Here is a 27225-nt window from a genome sequence, read left to right on the forward strand (position 1 = left end):
GACATCACTATTTCACTGAGATTACGGTTGGTTTGGCGATGCTGATTGCTGTTGGAGACAGAGTGGTCGTTCCACCAATTCAGTGCCTTTTAAGAAGTGTAACTTGGTCCAACTTCATAAAAACAAGAGGTAAAATGTAAAAAAATGACTATAGTAAGTGCCAATTCACTGCCAAATAAAGTAAAAGGGTTGACCATAACAGGGTTGACCATAACAGGGTTGACCATAACAGGGTTGACAATTCAATCTTAAATCCCCTTATGATAGGGAGAACGGAAGCTGGTTGTGCGCAACAAGGAGTGGCAATTTAATGCAAGTTTCACAAAAAAAGGTAGTTGGTAAAACATTTCTGTCCTGCTTATCTATAGGTAACAGGGATGATGTGTTATGTTCAGTTTTGCACCATAAAACACCATAAAATGGCCAAAAAGAGCAGAACACGCTCACTTGCTTATAGACTATGATTTGTTTATTGTTTCTTTAAAAGAAAAACATTAAAAAGGAATAGTTTCACCATATTAAAATGAGAGTTCAGTTCATGTAACAGGGTTGACCTTAAAATGAGAGTTCAGTTCATGTAACAGGGTTGACCTTAAAATGAGAGTTCAGTTCATGTAACAGGGTTGACCTTAAAATGAGAGTTCAGTTCATGTAACAGGGTTGACCTTAAAATGAGAGTTCAGTTCATGTAACAGGGTTGACCTTAAAATGAGAGTTCAGCTCATGTAACAGGGTTGACCTTAAAATGAGAGTTCAGTTCATGTAACAGGGTTGACCTTAAAATGAGAGTTCAGTTCATGTAACAGGGTTGACCTTAAAACGAGGGACACTAATCACATGAAATAAATAATCATCTTCAGAAATGACTTTATCAAAGCAGCAAAATAACTAGGTCTTTACAATGATGGTGAACATTTTGAGATTATTTGGGGGATTAAGTGGCTTGCAATCTTCCTAGAAGAAAAGTATTGCATTTTTCATGTGGTCTATATTAATGGACATATTATGTAATATAACAGGCGTTTAAAATACAGTATTGGTGCACAATTTCGACCGATAATATCAAAGGTAAGCAAAAGGCACTACTCTCATGGAAGGACCCAGAGATGCTTCAGTAGATGAGTGTGTGGGAGGAGACATTGAAAACATATGTGAAACTGTACAGGCAGTCAGGACTGATATTAGTGCAAGAAAATGTTTTTGAGCATGCAAATGTGACTACATTCTCTATCAGAGATTTGAATATGATTTCCACAATTACAAGAGTGTCTGAAATCAGTAAACTTACTGAAGGCATGTATCTTTTTGTGTTGTCTTCACAATGTACTGTTTGGCCAATTGAGCCATGAGTGACAGACTGTAAGTTGAAATGTCTAAAATTATACTTATCAATTGAATCGCCATCCACACGTTTGCCACTATTTGATCATAAATATGTTTGTGGACAATAATTGGGGTCAACATAAAAATCCATATTGTCCTTGGCTTAAAGCTATAGCCATAATGAGTGCACCTCCATCCTCCCAACACTGGGCAGCACTGTAGTTTGTAAGTTTCTGTGTTTTTTGATGGTGAAAGCCTGGGTGGCTCCTATTTGTTCATCCCTGGCAGAGAAAGAACACCCAGCGCCCCTCACTGTGCCACTGGATAGGGCCTAGCCCTACCTCTGCTCTGTCAGACTGTCGTTAATATTGATTCACTTAATTGGTTGAACGTATCTCTCCCATGGAACTCTGAGTTCCCATCGCCCTGGCCAGCCCAGAATGCACACTGTTCGTTCCAGAATCCAGCGGCAGGGGATAAAAGCTGCCATGTCCTGCCACTTCCTCCAGAGTTCACGACCCCGAGAATAACCTCACTCATACCACCTTAGAGGCTAAAGACTATGTGTGTCTCTTTCTCTCTCTTTCACTCTCTCCTTCTCTATCTCACTCGCTTTCTCTTTCACACTCTTTCTTTCTTTCTCTATATATTTATGTCATTCTCTCTGGCTCTCTTTCTCTTCAATTCCAGACATTCTACACAGCAGCAAACCAACAATGTCATCACCAGCACCAGTCAACTCATCAAACAACTCTCTGACATCATCACTGGCTCTACACGGGTTAAAAAGCTTTTTTTTCATCTATTTTTCCAGACTTTGTATCTAATTAAATACACAGAAGCAGAGACATAAATTAAGATAATTGTCATTCATCTTTGTTCTTATTTCCTTGTTTTCACAGCAAGATCATCTTCATCTGACTAGACTGAAGACAGGACTCTCAGAGTCGGTTCAACGCTATGGAGATCTGCAAAAGGTTCCCTTGCATTGCCTCATGTCATCTCATCTGTTTGGTGGGGTGTTGTTCTATAGAGAATGGTGACCTTGTGACATGAAACATAAAGAGCTGTTTTGCAACCCGGCTGCAACATACAGTATGTTGTACAATATGAACTAAATGCTTCTCTCATGCTCGTGTGCTCTCTCTCTTCCTGTGTCTCTTCAGAAAATTGCAGACCGTTCGAGGGCCTTGCTACCCCCGGCACAGACAGAAATGAAGCAGGTGAGTTTGATGCACAGTGTATCAGTCTGTACTGGCCTTTGTTCCATTGTGAAGGTGACAACGCTCATTAGAGACAAAGATAATAAGCTTGGCTCTCCTTGTTTGATTGCCTTCTTATGAGAGGTTCTTTGAAGATTTGTCTAGTGTCTCCTCTCTTCTCTTCGCTTTTCTCTCAGTTCTCTCTCCCTCTCTTCTCTTCCCTTTTCTTTCTGTTTTCTCTCACTCTCTTCTCTCCACTCCCAGACAATTTATTAGCCATACATCCAAGTCCCTTCAATACTGCTACTGTCTTTCAACAAATTATCTGTATTTTTATGTCAGTTCAAAAGTTCAAAAGGGAGAGACACATTATGGGTTTGAGCTGCAGTATATGTACATTCTGCAGGACATAGTTGTCCCGGCTGCATCAACACAGATCTTCCCATCCCTTCAGGGGAGGAGGTGGGATGATAAGAGATCTGTGATAGGATGATCCTGCTTTTTTTCACTGAGGAAGAGAGGCAGGTGAAAGTTAGGAAGAGAGAGAAAAATCGAGAGAGAGAGAGAGAGAGAGAGAGGAGACAACAGATAGATTGGTTTTGAATATGAGCCACAGACAGTATAGCCTAGAAGAACTAGATAAAAATAACTTGAGGTAAAAAAAAAAAAGGACGAGAAGGACTCTGATACCGTGTGATGATTCTATCTATCCACCTTTTTTTACACTTTCATCACAGAAATAGACGGACTCCCTCACATACAGTGGAAAATCATGACAATTAGTATGTCTCCATTATGATTATACATATAGTCATGGGTTATACCATATAATAACTGTCTTGAGGTCAGATAACAGGTATAATTTTGATACACCAGAAAGCATTGTGCCTGGAGACCTCTCTCTCTCTCTCTTCTGTGTAATCCGTCATTCTTTTCCCAAATCGAAGGAGTATTTTGTCTCCCATGGAGACATCTAGTACAAATGATTACATGAGATATATAGCCTTCTTAGAACACCTTTGGGGACAGGAGAGGAGACAACTAAAACAACAATACACCAAAGTCATTTGTTGTAAGTCAGAGATGAATGAACAGTGAATCATTTTGAAGGTGTCACATTTCTATGAGTTCTAAGAGGGACTGAGCTGATTTTTTTTTTTTTACCTCTTCACAATACAATTAAATCATGATTGAATTTATTCATACATCACACCGGCAATAACAACACTGAAAACTGCACTGATCCTTATCAAAAGCACTCAATAAAGCTAATGAGAAACTCAGACATCCTTTATGATGCACTGTGTAGTGTTACTGTGTTGTATGTGACACTGGCATCCAGTTACCTGTAAGTTACTGTAAAAAAAAAAAAAGTACAGTATATTACCGTAAATTCAGAGTGAATGTTTAACAGTACATTACTGTAAAGTACATACAGAACCTTTTTTTTTTACAGTAACTTACAGGTAACTCACTGCCAGTAAGTTACTGTAAAAACAACCAGATATTTTTTACAGTGATGTCTCATTTAGCTGTTCATGCTGCTAGCTAGGCTGTCATTGGCTGATCTTCATTTAACCTTTTAAACTTCCTCATGGTTTCACTGTAATGTCCTGGAATAATATCAGTACGATCATGTCAAGTTAGAGCGAGGCCTGAAAATCAATGCAAAAAGCTGTAACTCATGTTAATGTTATTGAAACATATTTCACATGATCCCTAACTTTCCCTGAAAGAGTTCTCTTTTGAAATCATACTGAACTCAAATGACCCGCTGGAGAATACACAAACTCAGGTATAAAGCCCCACTGAAGACACTAGTATCAAGGTTCTCTTTACACACCCCTGAACCCTACAGCACCAGGACACAAGAGGCTTATGTATTAAGGCTTATTTTCTGCTGAATCAATTTCATCAAGGTCTTTTCATTATGCTGGCTCAAGAGGAAAACGTCTCAGACTCCAGATATAAGGACAGTGATTACCTTCAGTGAAGAAAGAAACTTCAATGAACCGCGAAAGTTATTCCTTTTTTCATAAATGTGAATGAGGAAGATTTCTTCACAAATAACTACATTTCTGCAGTTTTAGGGAAAAGCAGTTGGTCTGTAATTTAGCATAGCCTGGCCAAGAGACCTATACCTCGGATGTCAGTAACAATACTGTAGCAGATGGTGCATATTCACTGACAACAAAAAGCAAGAACAGCACAGAAGGCAGAGCAGATAGGCTGTGTGGTTCACATTGAGTGGGCAGACCAAAGACACAGGCCCTCCTCTAGCCCCTCCCACCTCCGTACTGAAGAAGCTACCCACAGTAAGATAGGAACGACAGGATGATTGGATGACTCACACTGTGGGCAGGAAAAACAAAAGCCACCTCAGGGTTTTATCAATGTCATACATATGCAATTAGGGGTCAAAATTAGCAGATCAATGTGGGCCTCTTTCAGTGACCGACTCCCACGTTTCCATTGAGCGTGCTGAAAGGAGAGCGAGCTCAGTAAACTGCCTACACAGAGAAGAAAGGCGTCCTAGTGCTTTTTGATTGAACTTGGGTAAACAGTGTGAAGAAGGGGTGGCAGCTGTCTAGAGTGATATATTTAAAGTGTAAAACGTTCTAGTTGTGTTGACATGAAATTGTATTCCGGGGACGCAGGATGTTTTCCCCCCACTGTCTGGCCTCTCCTGTTGACTCAGGTACTGTGACTCAGATCATGGCAAGCACAGAGGACCATGAGTCAGCCAGGGGCTAGCCCTGTGCTGTGAATCACACTGTCTGGCCTAGGCCATTAGTGGAGTCAGGGAGAAAGAGGTGCAAGACAGAAGCAATGTACGTTGGTATTCTTAAAACAAATTTAATTATAATGTTCTCTTGTTTACATATTTGTTTGTCTGTCTGTTCTTGTGTGTGCGTGTGCGTGCGTGCGTGTGTGTGTGCGTGGTGTGTGTGTGTGTGTGTGCGTGTGTGTGTGCGTGTGTGTGTGCGTGTGTGTGTGTGTGTGTGTGTGTGTGTGTGTGTGTGTGAGCACAGAGTCCCCAGACTCCGTTTGCAGAGCTGTGTGAGGAGGGGGGTCCCCTGTTTGGCGGTGCAGCAGAGAGCTCCGGGGGGGATGGACAGGAGCAAGCGTTCCTCTCAGAGATCAGTGAGGAAGATGTGGAGGCCCTGCGCCAGAGAGAAGAGGCCCTGCTGCAGATTGAGGTATGGAGCTCAGACATCCACGTGCTCTACCTTAGTTTACAACACCCTGCCTTAAAGTCTCAGTGTTCCTGAGGAGAAACAGGCAAAAACCTTCTACTTTCCAATGGCACCATGGCTTTCAAATGAATGGTTTGCTATCTAAATTATGCAGTGTTCAAAGTTTATGTAATCTATTTGCCAGTAGTAAGGGCAGTAAGTGCATCAATCCAGCATCAGCTTTGATCTGGTAGCCGTGTCTTTAGTTGAGTTGTTTTGAAAATTGCAACACTTTCCAGCCAAAGTGCCCAGAGTATCCGTAGATTGCATGGAGAGAGAGAGAAACACTCTGAAAAAACTAACTAAAATAAAAACAAATATTCTGATAAAGCTTGTCGTTTACAAAGTGGCCAGAGAGTGCAATGCCCCAACGCTATTGTCTTCAGAGAGGTCAATAAAAACACACTACTTTAGTAAATAAACACTCAGCCAATCCCAGACTCCACCTCCCATCTGGGCAACCTATTAGTATTATGTCTCAGTACTGAAGCCGTTTTCACCATCTCTTCTGCATACGAAACGCTACCCAATTACCTAGGCGCCTTTACGGGCTTGTTTGTTACCTAAGTGTGGATGGAATCACAATGTTCACCAGACTTCCTTTCACGGCTCGTTTTGAAATACAAAGCATTGCATCAGGTAGCTCCAGGGTGACGTCCCAAATGGCACCCTATTCCATATTTAATGAACAACAAACCCATAGGACTCTGGTCAAAAATAGCAACCTATATAGGGGATAGGGTAGCATTTAGGATGCAGCCCAGGTCTGATTCCACCCAAGCTGTTTCCCTCTCTTCCGGTGGTGTCTGAGACAGATGTGAAACCAGATAGATGTGAACTCTAAACGACAGGATCACTCTGCTGTGGGTGACTTAAATGGGTCTGATTTCAAAGAGGTTTCAGATATTTGTTATCAGCATCTCCTGACCTTAGGTTCATCCTATGGGTCCCTCTGTGTATTTGGTGTACTCTGTGGAGAAAACTTGGGAGAAGAAAAATAAACACTGTAATTGCTTTAATCAACTTGATTAAGTGTTGCGATAACATATGGACAACATTCAAGAAAGGCTACCAGAATTTCACACAGCATGCTTTAGAAATGACACCTTGATTACAGCCCATTCCAGCTTTGAAGGGAGTTTACAATCCACTGCAATGTGTGAAAAGACTTGAAGACTAATAACAATATTTTGGGGGGAGTTGTGTGTATCTGTAGTCAGTCAGACCTTTCAGAAGTTTTAACATCAATGTTCAGAATCACCTCATCTAGCCACATCGCATGAGCCTTTTCCGAACAAGACTGGAAAAGTAGCAGCATCAATCTGTCCTCATTGAGTGGTACAAAAGCACCAAACTACTGAATGAGCCTCAGACACCACTTACAGCTTAATTTGTGTGGAGAAGTCTGAGATGGCAGTAGTCATGATAATTGGTTGTTCAGAAAGGCACTGAGATGGAGAGATTAATTTGATTGGTAGCCCAGACAGGGTTGTCTGGCCTCTGCTTTAGTCATACCCACACAGATAAATGTCAGAGTGACTTCCCTGGCAGGTGCTGAGGGGCCTGATGGTGTACCTTGGTGAGCCTAATAATATCTGACAATGTGCTTTTCCCTGTCCATAACCCCCACCCCCATCTCTCCAAAGCCCCGCCTCTCTTTCATTCTCTCCTCTTTCACTCTCTCTCCTCTTTCTCCATCCATCTCCCTGAGGACCTTAAGATCAGTTTCTGTCTGCTGTTATCCAAGGAAAACGCTATCAGCACTTCCCCTCTGAGAAAAAAACCTGTTGATCTGTTGCCTGGGGTAGTTTGCCATCATGTGTGTGTGTGTGTGTGTGTGCGTGTGTGTGTGTGTGTGTGTGTGTGTGCGCACTCAGGCAAGGCGTTCTCGCTGTGAATGGAAGATAAAGACTGCAGCAGTTTTACAGGGACCGATGGGGAACATGGGCGTTTACAGTGGTTCTCTCCTACTGACTGTCCGCTACCTACACTAAGGATACTCTGCATATTACACACCAACACTGGGATCAGTCAGGAGGAGTTTGACACCATAGAAAAATAATAACCATATTGGATGTACCCATGTGTAGCACATGGGGATGTGTGAAACTTACTCCTCAGCCTGAAGTGTCCCCACTTGCTCCAGCTAATGGCGCCAACTGGTAAGACTCTTTAGGAGGGCTGTCACGTGTGCTAGCTAGGCAGAGGTCCTGGGTTTAAGCCTCGGGATGAGCTGAATCAAGAAGAGCAAGCAAGCAGTGTGATGTTCTTTACAGGTGCAGTCAGATTACTGTGGCATGAGAGGCTTTAACACTGTTCTAGTCATTCTATGTTTGGGATGGGTAATTCAATTCAGGCCTATCGTCCTTGACTACCATGATATTATTATAAATTCTCAGAGAGAGAGAGACAGAAGATAGACTATAAGGTAGTATCAGGCTTGGGTGGCGGAGGTTTATTCTGCCTCTACCATCTATACTGTCAGCTCCCAGCTGCCCCTCACACACCGTGATCGTCTTCAACGAAGATCATTTCATCAAAATGAATTCATAAAAAAGCTCAGGGCAAGGCAGAGGACAGTTTTCAAGGGGAATCTGAATACAACACCTGGCCCTGTGAAGAGGTAAAAAAAAAGGCAAAGCGTGTCTCTCCTACCAATGCATCCACAGGACAGTGAATCTGATGCTCTGCCCTTGGAGGTAGGTAGCGCCCCATACATGCAGCGCACAGAGATAGCATGCGCTAGATGCAGCTCTCAGGTGTGGTCATAAAAACAAAAACAGATTGCTTTAAATCTTGCACATGATTTTGCAGTATGTGTAGGAACAAACTGCAACATCAATGATCTGCACAGCACAGACCTATAGGAATATGTGGGACTTCCATGGATGTTGCAGGATCCCCAGATGATTATATGCAATCAGTTACATGTAATCTGATTACAAAAAAATTAACTGTAATCAGTCACGTTGCCATACAAAATATTGTAATCAGATTACAGATACTTTTCAAATACTAGATGATTACATGGATTACTTTTAAATTCAGAAAGGATGTTTGTGAAAAAATATGTTATAACACCTTTCTGTTTTCTCAATGACATTCAATTCAGCATTGAAAAAAGGCGCAAGTTAAAGTTTGTTCCAAATGAGCGAGTCTGACCACAAGTCAGACACCACTATGATGACACACCAAATGTGTCTGATGGATATTTTTGTCTTCTTCGAATGTAACAGAAAATAATCAGATTACGTTACTGAGTTTGGGTAATCCATAAATTACGTTACTGATTACAATTTTGGACGGGTAACCTCACCATAAAAGGCTATGCATATGAAATACACACCTCCCTAAAATTGACCGCATTGTGGAGGAAGAAATCACAACGACATACAGTATCCTCCTCATCATGGAGACACACAAACAAAATAAATCACAATATGAATGTAATAAATACACAATATAAATCACAACACAACCTCAACACAAACCTTCAGCAACCAGGACTCACGCAACAGGAAACCTTAAAATGTAAATAAACCCCCTTAAATATTGTCATTCTGGCCATGCCTCTGGCTGCCTTTCGGTTCATGTGATGTGTATCTCTTTCGTGTGTGTTCTGGGGTTTTAGGTCTTTGGACAGCTGAAGGAAAGGCAACATTTGATTTTACATTCTAAACCGTTTAATCAGCAAGGGCAAAAAATACACATCTCATGCTCCAGCCCCTTGAAAGACAGTGCATGTGGGAAAATGTCATCGTTTTCCCTCTCCTTTTCACCAGTAAGTGTGCACGTAAATCTGCTTAACAGTTTTTCTGCTGTGGCAGTGACACCGTGTCCGGTTTCCCGATGCCTTTGGTCTGGGGTGGTTAGATATGGAGAGAATTTTCAATCAGTGCTTAACACATTTATCAGAGAGGGAGGGAGGGAGGGAAGAGGGAGAGAATGGTAGAGAGAGAAAGAGAAAAGGAGGGAGAGAAGGGGAGGGTGGAGGAAAGAGAGAGAGAGGTCTGTTGGTTCACACTTTCATCCGCCAGGTATCTAGATGGTTGTAGAATGGATTTACATGATCTTCAGTGTTGTAATGCCTTGTCATAAGGGGTTGGTGATTTCAAGGTACTTTCATGTTATGGTGATGACAGCTACAGTAAACTGCCTTTGTATCTAGTCTATGGAAGATTCCTTTTCAACTATTGATAATGACAGGGAGAAAGGCCACGATCCATCATATAAAGGCACAAGGCGAGACCCAAATGCAGACACGAGGCAGATGATTGAGCTCCGATATTTATTATAACAAAAGGGGTAGGCAGAAGGCAGGTCTGGGACAGGCGAGAGTTCATAAACCAGGTCAGAGTCCAAACAATACCAGGCGATAGGCAGGCTCGAGGTCAGGACAGGCAAGGGTTCAGTGATCAGGCCCGAATCCAAACAGTACAAGGGGATAGGCAGGCTTGAGGTCAGAACAGGCAGAGTGGTCAGGCAGGCGGGTTTGGCGTCAGGACAGGCAAGGGTCAAAACCAGGAGGGCTAGGAAAAAACAGAGAATTTGGAAAAAAGGAGCTAGGAAAAATGCTGGTTGAGTTGGCAAAATAAACTGGCACAGAGAGACAAGAAACACAGGGATATATACAGCGGGGATAATAAGCGACACCTGGAGGGGGTGGAGACAATCACAAGGACAGGTGAAACAGATCAGGGTGTGACACATCAATCATGTTTTATGCGTTTTATTCAAATTGACTGCCTGATTGAAAGTCATAGCAGAAAATGGACTGGCGCTGAGCTTTCAAAGAAGAGAAGTAGCCATCCTTTCAAAATGAGAAAATGAGTGACCATGCAGCGGGAGGAAGAGAGGAGAAAATGACGAGTGTTGACAGCAGATGATGAGTAATGTGACTGTGCAGGGTGAATACAACATCATCTCAAGGTGCCAGGATGAGAACAGACATGGCAGGGCAGTAATGACTTGGTCCATCTCTTCAACAAGTGTCTGTCTGCACCTGAGAATCAACATACATAGCACTACCCCATCTATGTTCGGACAAAAAGCTTCCGTCATTCTCTCTCTCCGCTCACTCTCTCTCTCTCTCTCTCTCTCTCTCTCCTCTCATTCTCTCTCTCCTCCCCTCTGTTCCAGTCTGGTTGACAGGTATGCTGGTACACAAAGGACAGGTGAATCTCCCAGCCTCCTCCTCGGGGGGCGGTGCCAATGCCAACCACCCATCAGAGCTTTGAGCCGTGCGGCTGCGTTCGTTGGTCGTGGCTGAGCTGCATACCCAATGAGGTTCTATTTCTGGTGCTGCTATCATTTACCTGGAGGAGGAGGGTATTATTTGCTTCACTAACCCACAGTTGAGTTCCTTCCACTCCGCAGACACCAGAGGTGATCTCTACACCTGGTCAACTCTAACTCTCACAGGAACTTCAATTCCAGCATATTCATGTCCTTCTAGAGTGTTGCTGGTCCCGTTTGAAAATGGAGTCATTGTTTGGGACCATGCATTTGTTGTCTCCTCAATGGCTTCGTATGTCCATCATCTCAGCACGACAAGGACTGCCCTCTCAAACCAGCTCAAAAAAAGTCTCTAAAAGTGTCCTATGAAAAGTTAAAAAACATAATGTGCAAACAATTTCCTTTCCGTTGTGATCTTGATCCTCACGTTTTAACATTTGGTAACATATTATATATGAGCCATGACTGGGATGGATCCCACAGGGTACATCAGCTTTCTACAGAGGAGAATACAGTCCTATTCTTCCACTTCCTCCTTACTTAGTGTGCACTAAAGCACTATCAGCCAATTGACTGGTCTTGTCTTCACCTCTAAGCCTTTTGAATCAACTCAACCTGCATTCTCTCATGGCAATGCTCATATCAGCCAATCGTCAGATCTCATTTCTGGCGGTGTCATCCCGACCCAGACTCTTGTTAGACCTCAGGAACATGAGGAATGGAACAGCGGTGGCGACCGGCGGACCTGTCAATCAGCCGCTTGTTTTTGTCTCCTTTATCTCAGCGTGCAGTTTAATTGTGTGTCTGGTGTTGTTACGATGGCCTCTGTGTCAGATGGAAATGATGTCTGCATCTGTCTGACATTTATTTCACATGAAACAAATACAGGCCCCTCTGCCTCTTACAAGAGCTCTGTTTGTCGACTGTCTATTGCATCACAGAAACACCATAACATATGTGGTATTGACATGAAGAGTCAAACTACTGACTCCCGTGACTTTGACATACTCTCATTGGTGGAGAAATGACCCAGTTGTCATACTTGACTAAAAGTAAATATACTTGAGTATAAAATTACTCAAGTAAAAGTCACCAGTAAAATACTTCAGTAAGCGTATAAAAGCATGTGGTTTTAAATATACTTAAGTATCAAAAGTAAAAGTATAAATCATTTCAAATTGCTTATATTCTTCTACTACGATTCTTTAGTATTGTAGTGAAGTAAAAGTATTCTAAAATATAAACAGTAAAGTACATACACCCCCAAAAACTACTTAAAACTACTTCAAGTATTTTTACACCACTGCATACTATAGACAAACTGACATGGGAAATTTCTTCACCACCATGATTTATGAAAGAGGAGCTGAATTGCTAGCAAGACTACTGTCACGTTTCAGGTAAGACCCAAATGAAGACTATGTTGAAGTCAATGTTTATTACAGCATCAGGGGCAGGCAAACAACAGGTCAAGACAGGCAGGGCGTCGATAATCCAGAGCAGTGTGGAAAAGGTACAGGGCTGCAGGCAGGCTCAGGATCAGGTCAGGCAGAGGTTGGTATCCCAGAGTTGTGGGACAAAGGTACAGGGCTGCAGGCAGGCTCAGGATCAGGTCAGGCAGAGGTTGGTAACCCAGAGTTGTGGGACAAAGGTACAGGGCTGCAGGCAGGCTCAGGATCAGGTCAGGCAGAGGTTGGTAAGCCAGAGTTGTGGGACAAAGGTACAGGACGATGGGTAGAAAAGTTTCAAACCGGGAAAAACAAGAAAACAGGAACAAAAGCGAGACAGGAACAGAGGGAAAACCGCTGGTAGGCTTGACGAAACAAAATGAACTGGCAACAGACAAACAGAGAACACAGGTGTAAGTACACAGGGGATAATTGGGAAGATGGGTGACACCTGGAGGGGGGTAGAGACAAGCACAAGGACAGGTGAAACAGATCAGGGCAGGACAACTATGAATAGACTTGGGTAAGAGTAGGATTCCAGTTCCTAATACCTTAAAACCTTTTCCTAACATTTGTATTTCAAAGGACTCTGGTTGTCTTTTGAGGTCATTGTTATTTTGTCTGTTGATAATTAATTCAAAGTGTACAGGAAGTGCCGCAGAGCATATGGAGCATAGCCTGTCCCCATCCCAGCATGGGTCAACACTCTCTGTGGGACTTTATGTATGGTTGGTGGGGTGGGTGTGGGTGTGTGGGTAGACTGAGGACCTCCTGTTTAAAACCGAGTGAACCAGGCGCTGGGAGGCCAATGGTGGAAGAGTGGCCATGAGCTTAATATAACTCTATAAAATATGGAAAAGGGCACACATCTGGCCCTAAGCCAGTCCACTCCCATTCTACCCCCAGGGTGGAAGGGATCTGAACAAATAGGCAGGCTAGAATTCATGGCTGATTTAAAATTAAATCGTCAACCCTGTTACGTTCAACCCTGTTACTTTATTTGGCACTGAATCAGCACTTACTATAGTCATTTTAAATGTTTTACCTCTTTTACCTTTTTTATGAAGTTGGAAATGTGCTCTTTATGACAGAATGTTAAAATTAGGTGAAATCAAACATTTTTTGGACCAAGTTACACTTCTTAAAAGGCACTGAATTGGTGGAACGACCACTCTGTCTCCAACAGCAATCAGCATCGCCAAACCAACCGTAATCTCAGTGAAATAGTGATGTCTCTGGATGAGGTTTTGTTAGTTGTTTTTAGGTTTAGGTGAGGGCTGAGGCTAGTGAGGCTAGTCTCTCTCTCTCTCTCTCTCTCTCTCGCTCTCTCTCTCTTTCTCTCTCTCTCTCTCTCTCTCTCTTCTACTCACACTCTCACTCATGACTTTGTCATAGCATTCTGTCATTGTAATGAACTGAGTTGAGATTGGCAGCAACGGCTTTGCCAGGTAAAGTAAATGTGTTGTTATTCTATTCCTGTGTGATGGAGAGGGTTGCCCAAACGAAAGCAGCAAGAAAGTCTTTAGCGTCATGAGGTTTTGCCAGAGGCCATTTTGGATCCAACCAGATGGTGTTTGCCAAGAGCCAGGATGGCTGCTGCCAGTTTCCACAGCAATATCAGACACCTGTGATGGATGGCCCAGTGGGTGAGGCTATACAAACGCAGCTGTGATTGCATGGTGCTATAATGGAGGAAAGGGGGACCTGTGAGAGGGAGATAGACAGAGGTTTTATACGCCTTCATATTGCTTTGAGCTGATACACAGTGAACCGATTCAAAGCCAGGAAACTGGCGAGGAGGGAAAAAAGTGCAGGTCACCCAGTGTGGTAATTCTCTCTCTCTCTCTGCAGTGGCCAGACTGCACACTGACTGAAACGAAAACAGAAGTGAACAACACTATCAATTACTGTGTTCATACACATTGAAATAGTTTTATATGAAACACAAATTTACATTTCGTTTTTAATGGGCTTAGCGTGGTGGATTTTAAAGGGGCAGTGCAGTCAAAAACTAGATTAGCTATGTTTTATAAATCTTTCCACAATATGAGGTTGGAATAATACTGTGAAATTGTGAAAATGATGATAATACCCTTTAATTGTAAGAGCTGTTTGACAAGACAGCTTGAAATGTCAGCTCATTTTGCATTTGTGGAGTTTTGGCCTGCCTGGCAATGCTGGCAATGCTAAATGATTTTTGCTACGAAGCTATTTTTGATTATTTTTTACCATTTTCATTGAAAACAATGACAGAACTTATTAATTGTTACCCAGAAATGATTTGATATTTAGATTTTTTTAAATGGCTGAAATTGAGCCGTTAACTTCTCGGAGAGTAGTTTCGATATATTTCTTGGAATTGTTTAATGCTTTGACTTACATATCCCTGTCTATTTTGGGGAATCCATCGGGACTATAGAAGAAGAAAGCCCGGGACTGCGGATGCCCGATGACCTCTAGAGTAGAATGTATTTATTTAACCCTTCGTTGTCTGTTTCCTTTACAGAGGGACATGTTGGATGTCAGCCAAATCATGCGAGATCTGGCCAGTATGGTGCACGAGCAGGGAGATGCCATAGGTGAGACATCACGTGTGTGTGTGTGTGTTTGTGTGTACGCGTGTGTGTATTTAGGATTGCCTGAGCTCCTGTGTGCAGTCATCCATGGCTGCATATTACTCTGTCTGTCTTTTACTCTCTGTGTCTTTGTAAACCCTTTGATATTTTGACCAACTTTACAGCATCTCTTTCGTCATGAGCTAGCAGACTTAATTAATCACCTCAGGACTCCCATCAAACAAACTTTTGAACCTTAACACGTAGTGAAGGTTTGCTTGAGAGACAGGTGGGTTACAATAACAACAATGGTTAGAGGACAGGACAGCATGTCCCAGTCTTCTGTTATTGATCAACAAGTCCTGAAACCCAGCACTGATCTAGACTTTGGCAGAGAGAGGCAAAGTGTGGTTCAACGCACAGACAGACAGAGAGATACAACAACACCACCATCACCCTGCAGAGAGATGAACTGGAGACAGGGGGGATGATATGGAACACTAGTCACCGAAAGAGAAAAACAAGAGAAAGGAGGACAGGAGAGTGGAGGTGTGTACAGATGCTGCAGCAGACTGGATGGAAAAGAGAGAAAGAGGAACAAGGGAAGCATAAAGGAAGCAGCATGACTGATCATACTTGTGCATATCAGTGTGTGTGGCAAACCAAATTCTGCTGTACATGTGTCTCTGGTATGTGTGTGTACCTTTTGTGTGTGTGCATGTGTGTCCGAGGTTGAGATCTCATAAACGAAGGAAAATTCTTCTTCTTCTATTCAAATTGGTCCATTGTGTGGGAGAGTGGCCCTGAGTCTGGCTGTTTTAATCCATCTGGAGTACAGTGACCTTTTCTTTTGATCTATTTTCAAATGTTCTTACTTTTTAACTGCATTGTTGGGAAAGGGATCGTAAGTATGCATTTCACAGTAAAGTCTGCACTTGTTGTATTCAGCGCATGTGACAAATACAATTTGATTTGATTTGAATTATACTTTAGACTCATGCCAAGTTTCCAACTCTCACAGACGCAATGCTACAAGAGAGCAGGCAACAGGCAACGAGCGATTAACAAAGAGGAACTGGAGAGCAATACACCATTTATCCCAGATTCTATCCATAATTAGGGTACTTAACATTTAGAGTGAATAATGTTCAGCCTTATGGAAGGGAATATTTAATAAACAAATGGCACTTTTGTTTCCTAGATAAGTTCTGGATGGCGCTGACTATGTGCGTTAGGACAGAAATAAGACTTGTTTGTTGTTTGGCCTTTAGAGAGAGGGTTTTCTGAGGTGAACACGCAGGAGGAAATCTCTCTTTTCAAATTCAGTGTCCCTTCTCATTTCTCTCACATGCAGAGCACAGGGAAAATAAGGGGAAATAAATAGTGGCGAGTTCTAAGAAGTTAAATGTCAATTGTTGATGAAATTGAATACACTAGTAAAATGCCATTAGAATCTCATTAGAATTATGTCTCTTCAATTTCTGTAGTCGCCTTCATGTGAGGATATAGGGAGGATATATTTTAGTATGATTATGAGGGTATACATCGTGGATATATTGAGACTGTGGATACATTGAGACTGTGGATACATTGACACTGTGGATACACTGAGACTGTGGATACACTGAGACTGTGGATACACTGAGGGTCTAGATATATTGAGACTGGTTACATTGAGACTGTGGATACATTGAGACTGTGGATACATTGAGACTGTGGATACACTGAGAGTCTAGATACATTGAGTCTGGATACATTGAGACTGTGGATACATTGAGACTGTGGATACATTATGACTGTGAATACATTAAGAATGTGGATACATTAAGACTGTGGATACATTGAGACTGTGGATACATTGAGACTGTGGATACATTATGACTGTGAATACATTAAGAATGTGGATACATTAAGACTGTGGATACATTGAGACTGTGGATACATTGGGACTGTGGATACATTGAGACTGTGGATACAGAGGGAAGTGGAACATTGATGTGGTGGGAAAGTGTTAAAGTGTGTAACGATGAACATGATGGCTTTAAGAGATGGTGGAGGTGGTAACTGTGAGAGGGTGTTCAGCTCACCAGTGTACAGAGTGAAGGTGCTATGTCCAAGTACCTGAGAGCTGTACTACTCTACTGCTGTAGTCTTTTTCTCATCCATTATGGACCACAGACATAATGTTTCTCTCTCCCATTCAACCTTGAAATAGAATCAGGTAAATTGCCTTTTTTGCTTTTCTGTAGCTGCTGTGCACATGGTGAGATTTTTATTTTTATGTGTATAATAAAAACTGGGTCTGAATAAGCTGATGGGGCTTTAGGGGGGAAAGGGGGCTGAGGCATGTGGAGGTGTCCAGAGGAGCAGTGGGGGAGCGGTAGAGGGGTAAATTGAGAAATCAACAAACCCAGGAAGTTTGGATTAGTGCTTTTTAGAGGGTGTGGAGTTGAAAGTAGCTTCTCTGTGACAAAGCCTCTGCTTCCGTGTGGTGACACACTCAACAAAAACACAGGTCACGCTGTGCCAGAACTGATGGAATCAACAGCAACAAAAGAGACAGAGAGATACAGAGAGAGAGATAGAGAGGCTGGACGAGTGAACTTGGGTCATTCAAAGGTAAAGTGGTGCACTCATCTATTTTGCTGTCTAAGTATTGCGTTAGTCTCATTGTGGTTATAGTACAGCCTGTGTTCAATCTTGTGGTCTTTGGGACGAACCAGAGGAATACAGTGGTTTTCAGATAAAAGGTTATTATGTCTTGATTCAGTGACATTTACTTACATGTCCTTACAATACCCAAATACATTGAGAATGTGGTGTTGTAGAAAATGAGTTGTAAACATGTTTGACATGCTTTTCCCTGTTGATGTGATGTTTTTCTACCTAGAAATGTCTTGCATATCAAAAACATAATTAGTGGAGCATGGTGTGAGGGAAGAAAAGGCTTACGGAGGTGTGTGTGTGTGTGTGTGTGTGTGTGTGTGTGTGTGTGTGTGTGTGTGTGTGTGTGTGTGTGTGTGTGTGTGTGTGTGTGTGTGTGTGTGTGTGTGTGTGTGTGTGTGTGTGTGTGCGGGTGATGGAGTGATACATTTGTGTGTGTTTTCTTATCTCCAAGGTGGCTCAATTGGCTCCTTGTATTAGCATACTGTCTGGGTTATGATTATTTGTGCAAATAATCAAGCCATGTACTACAGTTTGCTACAGCAGGAAAATAACCCTATAGCAAGAGGAAATGTGAATTATTAGGGTGATTATAATTGATGGATTTTTTTTCCTTAATGGAAAATCAACTCTGAAATGTCCATGTGGAAATTAAAAACTTCAGAGGCCTTTTTAAACCAGACTTTTTAAATCAGATTAAGAATCATCATCTGTATCTGCGTGTCCAATGTTCACATATTGATTGATAGAGTACATGTGAAATGCATCAATATTTAATTTCCTCCAAACTCATTTGATGTGATTGACATGCAAAGAGATGTACACAAGCTACAATGTCCATGGTGACTCTCTCTCTCTCTCTCTCTCTCTCACACACACATACACTCATATCTATTCACAGTCAGCCATACAGAACCCAATAATATCTTGCACTGCCAACAAGCTTCACGTCAGTGGTCATGGTTGTCCAGTTTGCTGCTCTCTCAACTCCATCCCCTGCTATTGGACATTTTGGCTCTATTCTTTTCACTCCCCTCAGAAGTGAGTCATCCTGCTGACCTCCTCCTTACTCATAGAGAGAGAGCGAGAGAGAGAGAGAGGTGAATTTGTGTCCTGCATGCTTGAGGTTGGGCACTGTATTGATGGGCAGTGAACCAAACTTTGTTTATAATAGGGAAAAGAATTGGATTTAGGTTTGAATTAGTTCTCACTGGCTACAGTAACTATAGTTACTATGATGTGCATTGAAATAAGACAAGTCATTTGGATTATTCAAATACTAATAATTGGTTGACACCGTCATGAAATGTATGACGGAGTATGACTTTTGAAAGCTCCGTTCTCAGTTTATTCTCAAGCCGTCACTGTGGTGACAGCCAATGAGGAAGTAATTAAACATAGATATTCAATTAGAATGTTGTGCACCATCAAAACTCAATATGCTACATCTTCGATCAAACGTGACGCTATTTACAGTGTGGGGACAGAGAATGTGTGTGCATCCTTTTCCAGTTTATTAATGATCTTGTGCAAGTGATTATGTAAATAAGGAGAGAAATCCAGCTGAGTTGGTCTATCCATAAACACAGTTGTGCGTTATTCTAAGATTTTGAAGCTTCACGACCATGGAGAGTGCGCTCAAGGAAGTTGATCGTGACATCATACGAGCAGCTCAATCGGAGCGATGAGATATTATGAGGGCTTATCAAATAGAACATTTTCTTTCTCTCTCTCTTTCCCTCCACTTCCACCTTCCTCCCTCTGTCACTGTATGTGTTTACAACAGCAGGTGATGCACTTTGAGTAAGATCAAACCTTTCAAGGCTACCAATGTGTGTGCAAAGGAACGGTGGGTACCCAGTTCACCCATTCAAAGTGTGAATGTGTCATACAAGCACAATCACACAGAAAACAGCACGCACACACACACACACACAGCTCAGTCGACGCAGGCCAAAGACACAAGGACCAGCGAATGGAGAGACAGGAAATGAGCAGAAGATACCCCACATTGAGCCTCTCTAGGAAATGAAATAGAAGTGTAACTGTACAGTGCCTTGCGAAAGTATTCGGCCCCATTGAACTTTGCGACCTTTTGCCACATTTCAGGCTTCAAACATAAAGATATAAAACTGTATTTTTTTGTGAAGAATCAACAACAAGTGGGACACAATCATGAAGTGGAACGACATTTATTGGATATTTCAAACTTTTTTAACAAATCAAAAACTGAAAAATTGGGCGTGCAAAATTATTCAGCCCCCTTAAGTTAATACTTTGTAGCGACACCTTTTGCTGCGATTACAGCTGTAAGTCACTTGGGGTATGTCTCTATCAGTTTTGCACATCGAGAGACTGAATTTTTTTCCCATTCCTCCTTGCAAAACAGCTCGAGCTCAGTGAGGTTGGATGGAGAGCATTTGTGAACAGCAGTTTTCAGTTCTTTCCACAGATTCTCGATTGGATTCAGGTCTGGACTTTGACTTGGCCATTCTAACACCTGGATATGTTTATTTTTGAACCATTCCATTGTAGATTTTGCTTTATGTTTTGGATCATTGTCTTGTTGGAAGACAAATCTCCGTCCCAGTCTCAGGTCTTTTGCAGACTCCATCAGGTTTTATTCCAGAATGGTCCTGTATTTGGCTCCATCCATCTTCCCATCAATTTTAACCATCTTCCCTGTCCCTGCTGAAGAAAAGCAGGCCCAAACCATGATGCTGCCACCACCATGTTTGACAGTGGGGATGGTGTGTTCAGCTGTATTGCTTTTACGCCAAACATAACGTTTTGCATTGTTGCCAAAAAGTTCAATTTTGGTTTCATCTGACCAGAGCACCTTCTTCCACATGTTTGGTGTGTCTCCCAGGTGGCTTGTGGCAAACTTTAAACGACACTTTTTATGGATATCTTTAAGAAATGGCTTTCTTCTTGCCACTCTTCCATAAAGGCCAGATTTGTGCAATGTACGACTGATTGTTGTCCTATGGACAGAGTCTCCCACCTCAGCTGTAGATCTCTGCAGTTCATCCAGAGTGATCATGGGCCTCTTGGCTGCATCTCTGATCAGTCTTCTCCTTGTATGAGCTGAAAGTTTAGAGGGACGGCCAGGTCTTGGTAGATTTGCAGTGGTCTGATACTCCTTCCATTTCAATATTATCGCTTGCACAGTGTTCCTTGGGATGTTTAAAGCTTGGGAAATCTTTTTGTATCCAAATCCAGCTTTAAACTTCTTCACAACAGTATCTCGGACCTGCCTGGTGTGTTCCTTGTTCTTCATGATGCTCTCTGTGCTTTTAACGGACCTCTGAGACTATCACAGTGCAGGTGCATTTATACGGAGACTTGATTACACACAGGTGGATTGTATTTATCCTCATTAGTCATTTAGGTCAACATTGGATCATTCAGAGATCCTCACTGAACTTCTGGAGAGTTTGCTGCACTGAAAGTAAAGGGGCTGAATAATTTTGCACGCCCAATTTTTCAGTTTTTGATTTGTTAAAAAAGTTTGAAATATCCAATAAATGTCGTTCCACTTCATGATTGTGTCCCACTTGTTGTTGATTCTTCACAAAAAAATACAGTTTTATATCTTTATGTTTGAAGCCTGAAATATGGCAAAAGGTCGCAAAGTTCAAGGGGGCCGAATACTTTCGCAAGGCACTGTACATGTTAAAGAGGATGTGGAATATTTTTTCACATTGCTCACATAACGGCACCACAACACAAATACTGTATGCTATGGTGTAGGGGTGTGAACATTTAAACGAAATTGGGATCCTTAACATGAAGAAATATCACTAACCGTAGATGCAGAAAGTAAACAGCATAGTGGGTCAATTTCCATAACAAGGCTCAACTTCTCTGCTGTTTTGGTCCACTTGGAGCCACGCTGTGAACAGTGTGAAGTGAACCCGTGCACATGCGCAGATACTGTGTGTGACTGTGTGAGAGCCAAGTGTTGTATCTCGCTCATCTCAATATCTTAGCCTATTCATTCTTGCAAGCCAAGAAATTGTGAGATACAGAATTCCGTTGTGAGATACAGCTTTTGATTGCCGATAGATAGGCCTAGTGCACGGTTCTGACTCTGTCTGCCTGACGGCCGACCAACCTATACTGTGCCCCTCCCCTCTCTCTACCATCCCTCGCTAGCACACTATTAAAGATGCAAGTGTGGGGCCTCCCGGGTGGCCCAGGGTTCTTAGGCACTGCACCGCAGTGCTAGCTGTGCCACAAGAGATTCTGGGTTCGAGCCCAGGCTCTGTCGGGGCCGGCTGCGACCAGGAGGCCCATGGGGCTGCGCACAATTGGCCCAACGTCGTCCGGGTTAGGGAGGGGTTGGCCGGCAGGGATATCATTGTCTCATAGCACACTAGCAACTCCTGTGGCGGGCCGGGGAACCGCATTTACGCTGACCAGGTCGCCAGGTGTACGTTTCCTCCGACACATTGGTGTGGCTGGCTTCCGGGTTAAATGTGCAATGGGTTGTGTTTCGGAGGACACATGGCTCTCGACCTTCGCCTCTCCCAAGTCCGTACGGGAGTTGCAGTGATGAGACAAGACTGTAACTACTACCAATTGGATACCACGTAATTGGGGAGAAAAAAGGGGTCAAATAAAAACAGTTTTTTATTTGTTTTATTTTTTAAAGATGCAAGTGTTCTCGGAAGTACGGCAACTAATCAGTCTCCTCCATTCCAAAAATACTGAATCTTAGGAGTCAATTATTTTCGGAACCTAATCTTGACACTCAGAAATGGGAGTCAACACAACCCTGCCAAGCCGCAGAGCTTGGAGGAGTCACTAGACCGCGATGGTACAAGACATCCCGGCCAGCCAAAACCCTCCCCTAACCCGGACGATGCTGGGCCAATTGTACACCGCCTCATGGGACTCCCGGTCGAAGCCATAGAAGCTATAGAATGAAAGAGTACCCAGTGTGCTTCAACCTGGTAAGAAAAGGTCCTAAACTGGGGGACATGTTGTACTGTGTTGCTATAGAATATATCTATGTTGCTATAAAGTATAATCATTATATTTACCATGCATTTATGTCTCTTCAGATAGCATTGAGGACTACATTCAGACCACCACATCCAACGTGGAGTCAGCCAATCAGGAGCTAGCAAAGGCCAGCCATCACCAGGTGCAGTAGTGTCCTCGTTTCATTGTGCAGGTTCAGTGATGTGTGTGTGCATATGTGTGTGTGTGTGTGTCTGTGTATGTGCGTGTATGTACTTGCAGGCGGGTGTGCGGGCAGGCGTTTATGTCAACTAAATGCAGTTCCTGTATATTGTCATGTCTGTGTATTACTGGTACTGACATTACATTTTAATAGAGATTTTCAGGTGTCATGCTGATACAGAATCAGTAGGACAAACATGATTTCAAATAACAGGGTTTGCTATTTCATTACTATTTCATTACTACTTTATTGCGTTCATTACGATGCTGTGGAAATAACAATAAAGATCACAATTTCATGTCATATTTGATTAGCTTTTGCCGTTAGCTAAATTAATTGGATTGATTGAAACAGTAAAACGGTAGCCTGGAGTCTAATAGCAAAATCAAACAGATATACCAACACTGAACTCCAATTCCAAAAACAACTGTTTCTTCCACCAAGATAATGATTATGAGGTTTCAATTTCATTGTACAACTTTATTGACTAAGAACAGAAATACATTAGTAATGTGCATCAGACGGTAGACTGCAATTAAGTATTAATTTGTTATAATTTCTTTCTGATTTCTTTTGAGTGACTCTCAATTCCATTTGGTAGCACATTCACAAAATGCCCAAGGTAATTTTCTTTCATAGCGGTTTTATGTCATACTTTTCCCCCTTGTCATCCTTGCTTGGATTATATCACAGTAGGGCTAAGAAGTCAGTGTTGGTAGCATAGGCCTGTAGTGTGTAGCCCTCTGGCTATCCTAAATTATATATTGACAAAAGTGTTTTGGGGTTCATTAAAAGGTCACCTTTTCTGTTGCTAGTAGTAGATAGCTTCTCTCCAACACAGTGAGGTTTTATGACCCTGATACTGTTTGCAAACACACACACACGTCATTTAGCAATTTACAGTTCATTAATCTTAAGATAGCTAGGTAGGGCAACCCCATATACTGTATCAGTCATAGTAAGTACATTTTTTCCTCAATAAAGTAGCTATCAGCAAAGGCAGTGCTAGTAGGGGGGTACATGGGAGAACTTGGGAATGTTGAACACCAGGCGGGCTGCTGTGTTCTGGATAAGTTGCAGGGGTTTGATGGCACAAGCGGGGAGCCCAGTCAACGGCAAGTTGCAATAGTCCTGATGGGAGATGACAAGTGCCTTGATTAGGACCTACGCCACTACCTGTGTGATGTAGGGTCATACTCTACGGATATAGTAGAACTGAGTCCTGGGGGACACCAGTAGTGAGAGCACATTGTGCAGACACAGGTCCTCTCCACGTCACTTGGTAGGAGCGGCCTGCCAGGTCGCATCCAATCCAAGAGTGTGCAAAGCCTGAAAATCCCAGCCCTGAGAGGGTGGAGAGGAGGATATGATGGTTCATCATCTCGAAGGCAGCGGATAGATCTAGGAGGATGAGAACAGAGGAGAGAGAGTCAGCGTTGGCAGTGTGGAGAGCCTCTATGACACAGAGAAGAGCAGTGTGAGTGACCCGTCTTGAAGCACTGGTTCGTGTCAAGAAAATAGTTTGAGAGAGCTAGCGAGAGAGTTGGTCAGAGATAGCACGCTCAAGTGTCTTGGAAAGAAAATAAATAAGGGATACCGGACTGTAGTTTTTGACGTCAGAGGGATCGAGTGTTTGTTTCCAGAGAAGGGGAGCGACTCTGGCCATATTGAAGTCAAAGGTGACACAGTGGTAAGGAATGAGTTTGAGGGAAGTGAGGAATGGGAGAAGGTCTCCAGAGAGGGAGGAGGGAATGAGGTTGAGCAGGCAGGATATAATCTGGAGAAAGAGGTCAAGGTTTAGGGTAGTTTTGTGTGAGTGGGACAAGTGTACTAAATAGACTGAATGTCGTCAACCTTCTTTTCAAAGTGGTTGACAAAGTCGTTCGCAGAGAGGGAGGGGGAGGGGGTGGAGGATAAAAGTGGGAGAAGAAGGTTGAAAATAATTTCCTAGAGGTAGAGGCAGAAGCTTGAAATTGAGAGTGATTGAAAGTGGCTTTAGCCGCGGATACAGGGGAAGAGAAGGTATAGAGGATGGAGTGAAAGGATAATAGGTCCTCCGGAAGTTTAGTTTTCCTCCTTTTTTGATCAGATGCCCGCAGCCCTGTTCTGTAAGCTCGCAGTGAGTCATTCAGCCACGGAGCAGGAGGGGAGGGCCGAGCTGGCAGGGAGGAAAGGAGACGGTGAGAGTCATAGGATGTGGAAAGCGAGGAGAGTAGGGTCATAGAGGCAGAATCAGGAGACAGGAGTGAGAAGGATTTAGCAGAAGGGAGAGATGATAGATAGAAGAAGAAGAAGAGATAGAAGAAGAGAAAGTAGAGGTTTCCCCAACTGGCGGCCTGCGGGCCAAATCAGGACCACCAGCAATATTATTTGACCCAACAAATTAATTATTAATATTATTTTAATTTAAAAAACAATATAACAAAAATAAAATCAGTATGAGGTAAACAGCGCCTGAGGCAATGTCTGTATCTGAATTTCTGTATCGGTATAGCGTGCTCCTGTAACAACAGAACAAACAGAGAATGCTGTCAGCCTGAGACATAATTATCCCTGGATAAGCACTCACAATAATGTTAGTATTTACTCATTAAAGTCATGTAGGCCACTCAATGGGAAGAGTTGCATTTCCCCTCGGACACGATCTTGTAGATGTCGCCTGAGATGGATGTGATTTTGATGCGCAGGCAGTCCTCGATTGACTTATGTGAAAACCGGCTCCAGTTGTGAATCTATACTGCGTTCATAGAGGAAAATGAGGACTCACAGGTGTACGTTGATCCAAACATTGTTGGCACATAAAATGCAAGTTTCTTTATTGTGCTGTATCCCTCTGAGCATGCCACACGAAATGCACACAAGGACTCGGCACTCCTGAGTGCATCCCTGAGATGGCTCGAAGTCTGGAATTCAATCAGCTCAGTTTGAATTGGGGACTCATCCAGCAAGGGTATCGTTTCCTTAGCAAGGGAGGAGAATTCTCCACCTGGGCAGACTGTGAGAGGATCATGTACAAACGCAATGATATCCTTGGGCATGCTGTAGTCTTCAAATCTTGTGGAGAAGTTGTCTGGTCCCTCTGCCTGTCGTTCTTCAGTGTGCTGACGTGCATTAGCCTTCCAGATGACAAGTCCAAATCAAGCTTCCAAGTTTTTCCACCGTATCCACCACTGTTTTCCCTCTTCCTTGTAACTGCAGATTTAACCTGTATAAGTTACAGAATTCATTATGTTATTGTCACTGAGTTTATTATGTACTAATCAGATGTGTAAAACATTTAGTTTAATTTGTAGTGTGGACCAATTAATTGTGCTAGCATTATATACTAATTATGTTATGGCCCACCAACTATTAGCTCCGAAAAAAATGGGCCTGAGGCCAAACCTAGATGACAAAACCTGGAGTAGAGGGAGATAGAGAGCAAAGATTGCGACCAAATGACCTTCTGGGTAGGGTTGGAAGAAAGGGAGACAGAAAAGGAAACAAAGTAGTGATTAGAGACCTGGAGGAGGGTTGTGGTAGGCGAACAGCATCTAGCAAAGTTTAGGTCAAGCGCATTGCCTGCCTTGTGAGTGGGAGGGGAGGGGAGGTCAAAAGAGGAAAGGAGGGGAAAGAAAGAGGTTGAAAGAAATGAATCGAAGGCAGACGTTGGGAGCTTGAAGTCGCCCAGTGGACTGAGTGGTGATCCACCATCAGGAAATGAACTTATCAAGATGTCAAGCTCATTGAGGAGCTCTCTAAGGGCACCTGGTGGGCAATAGATGACAACAATGTTAAGTTTGAGATGGCAAGTGACAGTGACAGCATGGAAAATAGAAAATCTCCATCTAGAAGAAATGAGTAGCCCCTGTGCCACCCGCGATGAAATGACATACCCAAATCTAACTGCATGTAGCTCAGGCATTGAAGCAATGATACACATATTCTTGATACCATTTGAAAGGAAACACTTTGAATTTTGTGGAAATGTGAAATAAATGTAGGAGAATATAACACATTAGATCTGGTAAAAGAAAATACAAAGAAAAAGAAAAATCAACATATATTTTCTACCATGATCTTTGAAGTGCAAGGGAAAGGCCATAATGCAGTGGTTCTTAACCTTGTTGGAGGTACTGAACCCCACCAGTTTCATATGCGCATTCACCGAACCCTTCTTAATTGAAAAAAAAAATCTAATTCAGAACATAGGTATATATTTGACTGGTGCACAAAATGAACCGTGCATCAACATCACTGTGTTCAAAGAACAAAATCATCAAAACATTTTCACACAGATGATCATTTTCACACAAAAACAAAAACATAATAATGAATATTTACTGCAAATCAGTGTGACTTCTGCTGGTGCCTTTCAGAGACCAGTTCAGA

The 27225-nt window shown here is 42.6% G+C and overlaps 1 protein-coding gene across 1 annotated transcript in view; it reads left to right on the forward strand.

The window, feature by feature from the left end:
• Positions 1 to 27225, forward strand: part of LOC110503758 (t-SNARE domain-containing protein 1-like) — a 118569-nt gene that overhangs the window by 41103 nt on the left and 50241 nt on the right. The window contains exons 5-10 of the mRNA XM_036970577.1: positions 2014 to 2104; positions 2226 to 2300; positions 2490 to 2546; positions 5558 to 5725; positions 14951 to 15023; positions 22733 to 22815. Coding sequence (XP_036826472.1) covers positions 2014 to 2104; positions 2226 to 2300; positions 2490 to 2546; positions 5558 to 5725; positions 14951 to 15023; positions 22733 to 22815 — 547 coding nt within the window. The remainder of the gene's footprint in view (positions 1 to 2013; positions 2105 to 2225; positions 2301 to 2489; positions 2547 to 5557; positions 5726 to 14950; positions 15024 to 22732; positions 22816 to 27225) is intronic.

Source organism: Oncorhynchus mykiss, chromosome 3 (genome assembly GCF_013265735.2).
Source record: "Oncorhynchus mykiss isolate Arlee chromosome 3, USDA_OmykA_1.1, whole genome shotgun sequence".
Taxonomy (NCBI): Eukaryota; Metazoa; Chordata; class Actinopteri; order Salmoniformes; family Salmonidae; genus Oncorhynchus; species Oncorhynchus mykiss.